Source organism: Pimephales promelas, chromosome 14, assembly GCF_988280905.1.
Source record: "Pimephales promelas chromosome 14, fPimPro1.hap1.1, whole genome shotgun sequence".
NCBI lineage: Eukaryota > Metazoa > Chordata > Actinopteri > Cypriniformes > Leuciscidae > Pimephales > Pimephales promelas.
Window position 1 is genome coordinate 33405979 of NC_142782.1, and position 12212 is coordinate 33418190.

Consider the following 12212-nt stretch of genomic DNA (forward strand, 5'->3'; position numbering starts at 1 on the left):
ATGTTTTTACGTTTATCAGCCTCATCTTGAAAGCTTAGCAATAACTTTTTGAAACAAAAACATAAACAATGAAATCGTCGGAAAACGTGTGTATTTCAAGCACGTAAATGGCACGGTTTCTTGAGAGTGGGTCGCCTAAGAAATAACTTACTTTCAGAAGTGACTCTCCTTATTTCTGTGGAACGACAACAAAGAGGACAGTGAGTGTGGACAGACATGAGCGAAAACATCGACTGTAAATACGTACGGTCTGGAGTCCTCTCATCTCATATTCAAACAGTAATAAGCATCAAATCAGCATTTTCCTACAAGCTTCTGATTTAAAGTGCACCTATTATGTTTTTTGCGTAGGGATATTCCCTTTCATGATGTGTGTAATAAAGTTGTTTGTGAACGTAAAAGGTCTGCAAAGTTTCAGAGATCAAACCGCAGATCAATGGAGTTCCCTTTCGTAGTCACTTCGAGTTACGTCGAAAGACGGCGAAAAGGGGGTCATTAGCCTCCATTTCGTCGTCATTCGACGTAACGTCTCCGTTCCCTATACATACGTAACAGAGATGTTATTGTCTCCTAAAAGAAAGAAATTAGTGCTGTCAAACTAATAAAATATTTTATAAAATAAAATATTTATTTGTCATAAATAATAAAATAGAATATGTAAAACATTTAATCGCGATTAATCACATTAATGTCAAAGTTAAATCGCGATTAATCACACATTTTAATCTGTCCTAAATGTCTCTCTTAAACTTAATGCTCAGAAAAGTGGATCGGCTTGCTTTGTGCAAATGTTTTTTTATTGAAAACAACGTTGCCATATATTGCGCGATAAAAAAAAAATTCGCCGTTAAAATAGGTTTGCGTTAACGCCGTTAATACCGCGTTTGACAGCCCTAAAAGAAACGATTCTGAACTGCTGAAACGAGGCGTCAGTAACTCCAGTCTCACAAACCTACATAGTTTGTAACAAATTTGCATAATGCCAGCTTAGACTTTTCATTGGCTGCTGGCAAATAATGTCTGTTTTGCTCCGCCCTCAAACCCTGTAGTTGTATCTGAGACTGGAAGGGTTTGGTTCTTGTTGTTCATGTCGAGAAGACGCTAAAGCAAATCCACTTTGATGAGACTGATACGGTAAAACCCATGCCATCGTTACTCTTCGAATCACTGTATATCAAGATCTGAAATTCAGATATGATAATGAGCGCTTGTTTTCAGACATGCACTGTAAGTGTTCGACCAATGAGTCAAGTCTATTTATATAGCGCTTTTCACAATATAGATTGCATCAAAGCAGAAAGTGGAAATTACTGATTGGAAGGGTATTACTGATTGGTTGATTAATTTGAATATCCCCAATCACAACAGACTGGGCTGTCTGACCAATCAAAGCAGAGCAGCTCTCAGAAAGGAGGGGTTTAGAGACTGAGTCCTTGATCGAACCGTTTCAGACACTTTGAAAAAAGAGCTGAAGCTGCAATGTAAAGTTTGTTTTGACCTTGGATGCTTAGAGACCTTTAAAACAAAATGAGGAGCTTCTAAAATAGCATAATAGGGGCACTTTAATTTCCCTGTATTCTTGGCATGAGATGAAATGGCAAGAAGGACCAAGAGAACACAGCTGTTGTTTTGCGTAAGTTGTGAATATTAAAAAGGCTGTGAATGTTCAATGTCTCCGCTCTAACCTTCAGGATTGGCAGCATCTTTCCTGCGGCCGGAGCTGGACGACATCAGGCTGGGCTGGTGCTCAGGGGACTTGTTGGATTTGGTGGACATCATGAGCTGCTGGCGAGCCAGACCCGGGGTAGCTGGAGGACCGCTGTGCTCCATAGCTTTATTAAACTGAACTGATGAGGGAACAGACCACAGAGATAAACGTCATGTTTGTGAGCATTGCACTCAATTTGCGGCACGTTTGCTTAAAGTTTCATTAAATTGTTCAAAAGTGTCTTCTGCTCACCATGCATTTATTTGATCAGAAATACAGTACATGGTAATATTGTAAAACATTATTCAAATGTAAAGTAACTGTTCGCGATTTGAATATATTTAAAAATGTATCTCTTCCTGTGATTTGCAGCATCATTACTCTAGTCTTCAGTGTCACATGATCCTTCAGAAATCACTCTAATATGAGGATTTGCTCCTCAAGAAACATTTATGATTATTATCAGTGGTGAAAACAGTTCTGGTAGAAATTATGATCATTTTTAAAGGAGTAGTTCACTTTTAAAAACACTTTTGCTGATAATTTGCTCACCCAAGATGTCCATTTCTTTTTCTTCAATCGAAAAGAAATTACGGTTTTTGATGAAAACATTCCAGGATTTTTCTCCATATAATGGACTTCAATGGGGACCAAACGGGGTCCAAAATCTGTTCAATGGGCTTTAAAAGACACCAGACAATGAATAAGGGTCTTATTAAGCGAAATGATCGCTCATTTAAAAAAAAAGTTTAAGTTTTATAAGCACAAATGCTCGCCTTGCTCTGTTCAGTGATGCGCGTTCGTAACTCTCCTGTTCGAACTCGTTCATCAAAACGAGCGAATCTTTTCCAGAGTCAACTCGTTGAATGAACCAAATGACTCGGAAAAAGATTTGTTCATTTTGATGAACGAGTTCGAACAGGAGAGTCACGAACACGCATCACAGAACAGAGCAATGCGAGCATTTGAGCTTATAAAACTTAAACTTTGTTATTTATTTATTAAATAAGCGATCGTTTCGCTTGATAAGACCCTTATTCATTGTCTGGAATCGTTTAAATCTCTTTGAACAGTTTGCAGTTTGCACTGAAACGGTCTTTTGGACCTTAAACCGTTTGGACCCCATTGAAGTCCATTATATAGAGCAAAATCCTGGAATGTTTTCATCAAAATCCTTAATTTCTTTTCGACTGAAGAAAGAAAGACATGGACATCTTGGATGACATGGGGGTGAGTAAATTATCAGCAAAAGTTTTTTTTAAAAAAGTGAAATTCTCCTTTATGGACACTTTGATGAACAAAAAAGTTCATCAAGAACAGTATATATTTGAAATAGTAATCTATGTAATATAATATACATTATATGTCAAAACTCTCACTTTTGATAAATTTAATGCAGACCCAGTCTTTTGAACAGTAGTGTTTATTGCAATAATTGTAATTATAGTCTGTTTTATTATTCTCTCATAATTTAAGCAGAGACTTTTGAACTAATATAAATGTGTGTAGAAGATGTGTGTAACGACGGCGTCGCACCCTCTCTGAGCTCCAGGCGTGTTTTCTGCAGCACTTCTTCAAGCTCTGAGCTGCGGGCACGCTCTTTCTCCAGCGCGGTCTTCAGGTCGCTGTACTGCAGGGGAACAGGGGTCCCGGAGGGCACGGCGGACGCCTGCGTTTGACCCTGAGCCGCGAGAGCCGCCAACAGATCCTCTCGACGCCGGCCACCAAAAAGCCCCTGCACCCAAAACACGAGACGAAGTGAATCGCTCAGGCTCACTCCGGTGCCCAGCTACAGGAGACTCTATCCTGCTATTCCATCCCTAGATATCCAGTCAAATTAGGTGTCCCTTTCTACAGCTCACATATTCAGGGCGGCTGGATATATGGATAAATGTATATATACATATGAGATAGGCCGACGCATTGCACGGTTAGTATGCGGTTATTGGCATATGTAGCTCCAGGGACACCTAATGCGCAGCTCAGCAAGCAGTTAGTCAGATTAGTTAATGAAGTGAATTTACAGCGGATGACTCTGACCTTTTTCTTCTTAGAGGGGTGCTCTACCTTGGCCTGCAGGAAGTCTATGAGCTTGCTCTGCTGGGTGATGGTCCCCTCCATCTTGACCTTCTCGTGAGAATACGCCGCCTGCAGGGGAGCCAGAATACCCTTAGAAAACACCGTTGGAAATGTTTGGAGTGAAACACGTGGGCTGAATCCGAAATCACCCCCTCAATCCCTACGTTAGTCCACTAATACTGTTCACATGAAGGAGTGAATTAAAACGAGTGACAGCCGTTGAGTGTACGTCAGTTGTGTTGCGGTTTGAATGAGTGCACTCAAAGCACTATGGTTTCAGACACCATAGGCGATACTTTCGCCTACGTCCAGCGTGACCTTTCCATCGTGATTACATAATGCCTGGCGCGCCACAGACCAGCACAAGACAAACAATTGTGGTTAAAAAGTAGGGCTGTCAAACGATTAATCGCGATTAATCGCATCCAAAATAAAAGTTTGTGTTTACCCTAAAGAACCTTTTTCCACTATAAAGAACTTTGTGTGGAATGAAAAGTTTCCATGTGTATGAAAAGTTCTCCATGGAACCATGAATGCCCATAAAGAGCACATGTGTGTGTGTGTGTGTGCGCACCTGTATGTTTTCCAGCTGGTACTCCAGGTCTGTTCGCTCAGTCTTCAGAAGGTCGGTCTGGTCCAGCGCGTCCTGAAGTCCTTGAGTTAGTCTGAAGATGTGGCTCTTCTGCATGTCCAGCTGCTGCTGCAGTTTGGCTTGCTGAGAAGAAAAGTCACAGCATGACACACACAGGCTATGCTATGGATGCACGATTACACGGCTTGATCATTTCAACTCAAATGACTGTATTTATTTTTTATTTTTTTATTTTTTTATTTTTATTTAACAGTCAGACATACATACAAACAAACCAACATAGTGCAGTAGTGAGCAATCTTGTAAATCCATAATTCCAGCAGTGACGAGAGTGATTTAAGTGTTTGATCTAAGTGTGAATGTGAGTGTGGGTATGTGTAAACAAAGTAACCATTTATTATTTATTACCACTCCCCACTACCATCATACTGCCCATATTGTGTTGGTAGATTTTTATTTCCATCCTTCCTCCTATGTAACAATTGCCATTGTCAATCCTGTATAAAATAAAATATGATATAATAAGATAATATAATATATCATGGTATATAATATAAGATAATATAATATAATATAAGATAACCTTCCCCCACATCTCATCAGTCCCTATCTTTTCCTTCTATTTTTTTTTTGTGTGTGTTATGTGCAATGTCTAAGGTGCATTGAAATAGGGAGTACAGTGCGAGATTGTCTCAAATTGGGACAGAGATGCTGTCCCATTGAAACCACATGTGAGGTGTTTCCATATATACTTATTCCTTCCTTTTTTTTTTTTCCCCTATTCTATGTTGTGGTGCATTAAAAACCCATGAAGAGATAAGGGGGAAGTTATTGCATTAGTGATGACAATGACACTTAATTCTAATACAGCATTGACAATGGCAATATTGCTAATAATAATTATAATAATAATGACTGTATTTATTAGGTAAATACGTGTTTTGCGTGCTAGTAAAGTGAAGCACCTCGTCCATGAGCCTCTGTTTGAGTTCTCGTTCGCTCTCCAGCTTCTGCTGCAGGCTGCGCGCGTTCATCTCCAGCATGGCGTGTTTCTTCTCCAGATCGCCCAGCTGATGAACACAGAGTAAGTATGAATGCATGTAGTCATTCAGCAGATGCTTTTATCCACAGTGAGTGACGCACACTTACGGTGTCAGAAAGACCTTCAGCTTTGAGTTTCTGGTCTTTCAGGGCCTGTTGCAGGACCAGGATTTCCGCTTTGTGTTCTTTCACTGCCAGTTCGACTGTCTGACGAGACTCAGAGTTGCGCTGCTCTGCGCGGAGTCTAGAGAACGAGAGAGAAGTTAGCAGACAGTGACGTGTTGATCTCTTACCGCAGTGTTTCTATCTATACTTAACGTATATTATGTAACTCTTATATAACCATGAGTGCTTCTGGCCCTGTGGACGTTTAGAAAATAAACTATTTTTACACTGATTATGCCCAACAGTTACATAAATATTTTTCTGAGTCATTTTCTGAACCAACAAATGACATTTCCATTACATCTCAAAGGATTTATGCGTCTAATAGCAATCTGCAACGGAAACATAAAACTAAATAGTTTATAAACATTTTATAAACATGTATAGCATTTAATGCATCTATTTAATGTATTTATTTATTTATTTATTTTTGCATTAACAAATGATAAAAATGTCATTATTTTAGTTTAAGCTGACAATAATTAAACAGGTGAAACTCAAAAAAACTGCAAAAGTTCATTTATTTCAGTAATTGAGCATAAAAGGTGAAACTAATAGATTATATAGACTCATTACATGCAAAGTGAGATATTTCAAGCCTTTGCTTGTAATAATTTTGATGATTATACATGATAAAAATGTCATAATTATAACTATCTTATCTTAACATTATTTGGGTATTATTCAAATGTAACAATTTATTAAATCTTAGTTTGCTGTTTTCATTGTATTAAAAATAATAAAATAATTGTTAAGTAAAAAAAAGTAACAGATTTTATATAATAATATAATAGCGGTGAAACTCAAAAAATCTAAGTTTTTAATTTCTAAAAACACATTTTAATAAATTTATTTCAGTAATTCAACTTAAAAGGTGAAACTAATATATTATATAGACTCATTACATGCAAAGTGAGATATGTCAAGCCTTGATTATGGCTTACAGCTTATGAAAACCTTTTCACAATATTCTACTTTTAAATTTGGGGTTTTCATAAGCTGTATAATCATCAAAATTATAACAAGTTAAGGCTTGAAATATCTCACTTTGCATGTCTATAATATATTAGTTTCACTTTTTAAGTTGAATTACTGAAATAAATGGACTTTTAATAAATGGAAATGCACTTTTTTCGAGTTTCACCTGTAATAACTATTTATATATAATAAAAAATACGCAAGTATATATTTTATATTTATTTTATGCTAATTAACTTGATTTATTATGCATCAATAATATATTATCATAAAATTAAAGAAAATTCTAAACTACAGAGAGACTCTTTTGAGCTTTCACGGCTCTGACATGTGTCCAAACGTGTGTGTGTGTTTCTGTACCTGTTCTGCTTCTCGTTGTCCAGCTGTCTCTGTATGTCTCTGGTTCTGCGCTCGGCCTGGTTCTTCTCCTCGTCCAGGGCAGATCTCCAGTTCTCCCACTGTCTCTCCTTCTCCAGGAGCTCATCGTTTAGTGTCTCCAACTCCAGCACCTGCTCCTCCAGCATTGTACATGTCGTCTTCAGTGTCTCGATGTTCTACACACACACACACACACACACACACACACACGTTGGGTCAATATTTTGTGGGGACTTTCCATAGACACAATGATTTTTATACTGTACAAACTGTATATTATCTCCCCTTACACTAACCCGACCCCTAACAGAAAACTTTCAGCGTTTTTGACATTTTCAAAAAACATCACTCGTTTGATTTATTATACGCAGTTTTTTCTCATGGGGACCAAAAATGTCCCCAAAAAGTCAAGGATTTATTCTGGATATTGCCATCTCTGAGGGGACATTTTGTTCCCATAATGTAGGGTTTACCAGGCCACACACTCACTCTCTCTCTCTCTCTCTCTCTCTCTCTCTCTCTCTCTCTCTCTCTCTCTCTCTCTCTCTCTCTCTCTCTCTCTCTCTCTCTCTCTCACACACACACACAGTAATCATATAATTTTCCATGTCTTTTCCAGTTGTTCATTTATTTAATTTAAATGAAATACATTTTTCTTTAATTTTCCTTGCATTTAATTTTCATTATAGAAGTTTTCCATGATTTTCTAAAGATTTTATTAATTAATTTATTAATTAATTTATTAATTTTTATTAATTATAAAATAAAGGCCTTTTTCAGGCCTGGAAAGTACAATTTTAAAGTTACCAAATATTTCCAGGTTTCTTTGACACTTATAATGTTACTCAAACAGCAATCGTTTAATATTGCTTTTGTAGTTGTTCATAATTACTGGATTTTTTTTTTTCATCATGATTTTGTATTTGTATCGTGTATCATTCCTCTGTAAAATTAAAAAAATCAGAATAATAAAAATGGCATGTAAACGGGAGTGAATGTCCTGTAAACATCTTCCTGCAATTATGTCCTTCCACTGATTATTGTAAAAATAATAAAATGACATTATTAGTGCACATGTAAACATAAAAATGTATTAGTAGATGAGTCTTTTATAAGTATATAACATTTTATAAGTTAAATACGTTTTATTTAAATAAATCGTATTCATATTTTTAGAATTTAAATACATTTTCATTATAGAAGTTTCCAAGACTTTTCCAAACCTGGAAATTACCATATTAAAATGACAAGATATTACTCTCTAAACAATGCTGGGTTGTTGGTAAATTATGGACCAACCCAAATGTTGGGTTAAAAATGTAATTTCAAATTTCACCCCAACTTCAACTTTCACTTTCAACTGTTATAAATGCATTTTAACCCAACATTTGGGTTTGTCCATATTTGACCAAAATTTGGGTTGAAAAACCCAGCATTGTTTAGAGTGTACACCTAGACCCTTGATCAAATGAAACAGATCAGCCATAACTTTTTCAATACATCTGCTGCAAACCTAAAGACAGGATCTGAGGAACTGCAGGATATGACTCTGAAATTAAGTTGATAGATATGGAAAGGAAGCAGCAGATTTGTCCTTTTTGACTTTCATTAGCAGATCCGGATTCAGAGTCGCTGCCAATGGGAATTGATTTTCGGAGATCCGGCCCTCGAGGGTGTCTCGCATCCGGCAGATGTGCTTGAAAGTGCATCTCAGTGGCAGGACTGAAAATTACCACGTTTCACAAAAGACACAGGGCCGAAAGAGAAAGAGAGAGTCTCCAAATATAGCATGGGTGCTTTTGTTGCCCCTGTGAAGTCCAACGCTGGCAGGGCAGAGGAGAGCAGCGAGTGAATATGACACATCTCTGCCTCCTACCAGCATCTATGATTACCATCCGCTCCTGTTATACAACAGCGAGGACTGCACACCTACACACGCGTCCCACGCGCATACATCACCGCACACACACACACCACTCATCCCCCTGCGCCATCATCACACAATACAATAGAACCTACGAGCATCATTTCCAGTCTATTAAACAGCTTTGTTTTAGCTCTGAGGAAAGCTGTGATTTGCTGTTTATTTGTTGTGTCATCACTTTTCAAGAATGAAAAACGATCATATACGTATAGCACAAACTTTAATGACCTTTATTTGCCAGGAAAAAGAGCACTGCAAATAAACAGCACAACTTTTTGTTTATGATCACATACTAACTACCTTCCTAAATTTGGGATGGGTAAGATTTTTTAATCTTTTTGAGAGAAGTCTCTCTTTGTTTTTCTCACTGAGGCTGCATTTATTTGATCAAAAATACAGTAAAAACTTTCTTTTTTTATCTCACTGACCCCAAACTTTTTTCAACAGTAGTGTAATATATGGCTATGGAAGCTTGTTTTCGCCACAGACAAAAAGAAAAAGATATACAAAATTTAATTTTAAAAGATAATTGCGACTTTTCACCTCACAATTTCGAGTTTACATCATCAGAATTGCGAGATAAAAAGTCAAAATTGCAAGATTTAAACTCTGAGATTTAGTTTTTCCCTTTTTTTTTTTTTTAAAAAGTCCCTTTTTAATTTTTTTATTCTGTCACGGAAACAAGCTTCAATACATGTCGATGCCAATTCAGTGATTAAAAAAATTGGCTTGCTGAACTAATAAAAAAAAATTATTATTAAAGAATAAATAAAATAAAAGCTTTAATAATAGAGTTGCCATATGAACAATGAACTTTTAGCCCTTTAAAGGTCCCCTGACATGAAATTTTAACATTAATATGAGTTCCCCTAGACTGTATTTGGTCCCCTCGTGTCTAGAATTTTATTTACTATTTTTGATCTAAGAAACATACTGTACTAACATTATAAGGGCAACCCAGGAAACATTATAAAATAATACAAAAAACCCATGACAGCGGACCTTTACCGTTTGGTTTGAGCTCCAAATTAAAGCCGAAATTAAAGCTCCAAAATCCACCCCACTATAGTACGCTCGTAAAGATGATTGACAGGACTACCTGCATTTTGATTCTTACATTACGCCCCTTTATGTCACTTTTGAGATGCTAATGACAGCTAACCATCCTCTTTAGATTGAGCATCATCAGTTTAAACGCTGCGGTGGGCTCTCTCTCCAGCCGCGACCGCACGTGTGTGTGTGTGTGTTCACTCCACCTGTTTCTGGTTGTTGAGGTGCATCTCTCGGTCGGCCACCTCGCGGCGCAGGCGCTCCAGGTCCTGCTTGAGCTGCAGTCTCTCCTCGTTCTCGTCCGTCGCCTCGTCCAGCTGTTTGGACAGGTAGAAGTTCTGTCGGTTGAGGTCTGCGTTTTCCTGCGTGAGCTGCGTCAACTGCTCCTCCAGGTCCGTGATCACCTGAAAAAAAAACAGTGATGGAACATTTATATGTTATATACACTCACCTAAAGGATTATTAGGACCATCACACTAATACTGTGCTTGACCCGCTTTCGCCTTAAAGGAGTAGTTCACTTTTGAAAAAACTTTTGCTGATAATTTACTCACCCCCATGTCATCCAAGATGTCAATGTCTTTCTTTCCTCAGTCGAAAAGAAATGTAGGTTTTTGATGAAAACATTCCAGGATTTTTCTCCATATAATGGACTTCAATGGGAACCGGACAGTCCAAGGTCTAAAAGACAGTTAATAACTGTTTCAGATGCAGCTTCAAATGTCTTTAAACGATATCAGACGATGAATAAGGGTCTTATCATGCGAAACGATCGGTTATTTCAAAGCTTATTCCAAAAATGTAACTTTTCTAAGGACAAATGCTAGCCTTGCTCTATTCTGTGAGGCGCGTTTGTAACGTCACGTAATACGTAAATACGTTCAAAAGGTCACCATCCGGTTCCCATTGAAGTCCATTATATGGAGAAAAATCCTGGAATGTTTTCATCAAAAACCTAAATTTCTTTTCGACTGAGGAAAGAAAGACATGGACATCTTGGATGACATGGGGGTGAGTAAATTATCAGCAAAAGTTTTTTCAAAAGTGAACTAATCCTTTAATTCTACGTGGCATTGATTCAACAAGGTGCTGCTGAAAGCGTTCTTTAGAAATGTTGGCCCATATTGATAGGATAGCATCTTGCAGTTGATGGAGATTTGTGGGATCATCTCCTGTTCCACCACATCCCAAAGATGCTCTATTGGTTTGAGATCTGGTGACTGTGGGGGCCATTTTAGTACAGTCAACTCATTGACATGTTCAAGAAACCAATTTGAAATGATTGGAGCTTTGTGACATGGTGCATTATCCTGCTGGAAGTAGCCATCAGAGGATGGGGACATGGTGGCCTTAAAGGGATGGACATGGGCAGAAACAATGCTCAGGTAGGCCGTGGCATTGAAACGATGCCCAACTGGCACTAAGGGGCCTAAAGTGTGCCAAGAAAACCATTACACCACCACCACCAGCCTGCACAGTGGAAACAAGGCATGATGATCCATGTTCTCATTCTGTTTACGCCAAAATCTGAATGTCTCATCAGAAATCGAGACTCATCAGACCAGGCAACATTTTTCCAATCTTCAACTGTCCAATTTTGGTGAGCTCATGCAAATTGTCGCCTCTTTTTCCTGACATTCAGTTTGGAGTTTAGGAGATTGTCTTGACCAGGACCACACCCCTAAATGCATTGAAGCAACTGCATTAATGAGAAATTGAACAGGTGTTCCTAATAATCCTTTAGATAAGTGTGTATGACACACACACTACTGGTTCAAAAGTAAGACATTTTTCCACAAAGAAACTACTAATTTTATTCAGAAAGACTGCATCAAATTGATCATAAGTGACAGTAAAGACATTTATAATGTTCCAAAAGCTTCTTTTCCAAATAAATGCTGTCCTTTTGGAGGATTCTTTCATTAAATTATTAGTTTCTTTGTAGAAAAATGTCTTTCTCTTGAACAGTAGTGTGGCTTTTGAACTTTCTATTCGTCGAACAATCCTGAAAAAAAATTGTATCACAGTTTACACAGAATTTGAAGAAGCACAACTGTTTTCAACACTGATACTAATGAGAACTGTGCAGCAATTCATCATATTAAAGTGATTTCTGAAGGATCATGTGACACTGAAGACTGGAGTAATGATGCTGAAAATACAGCTTTCATCACAGGAATAAATTACATTTTATAATATATTCAAATGGAAAAAAGCTATTTTAAATTCTAATAATATTTCACAATATTATGATTTTACAGCCCTGCATGACTTATTTCAATGACAATAAAAAAAAA

The 12212-nt window shown here is 37.5% G+C and overlaps 1 protein-coding gene across 7 annotated transcripts in view; it reads right to left on the reverse strand.

Moving 5' to 3' along the window:
• Positions 1-12212, reverse strand: part of citb (citron rho-interacting serine/threonine kinase b) — a 62605-nt gene that overhangs the window by 17869 nt on the left and 32524 nt on the right. For 4 of the 7 annotated variants that reach the window (XM_039687074.2, XM_039687073.2, XM_089119877.1 and 1 more), the window contains 9 exons: positions 10122-10319; positions 6924-7117; positions 5529-5664; positions 5345-5449; positions 4362-4502; positions 3749-3856; positions 3245-3443; positions 1686-1847; positions 152-175 (listed from right to left, as the gene is read on the reverse strand). In XM_039687074.2, coding sequence (XP_039543008.1) covers positions 152-175; positions 1686-1847; positions 3245-3443; positions 3749-3856; positions 4362-4502; positions 5345-5449; positions 5529-5664; positions 6924-7117; positions 10122-10319 — 1267 coding nt within the window. The remainder of the gene's footprint in view (positions 1-151; positions 176-1685; positions 1848-3244; positions 3444-3748; positions 3857-4361; positions 4503-5344; positions 5450-5528; positions 5665-6923; positions 7118-10121; positions 10320-12212) is intronic. The other 3 variants (XM_039687077.2, XM_039687075.2, XM_039687076.2) reach the window with 2 other exon arrangements.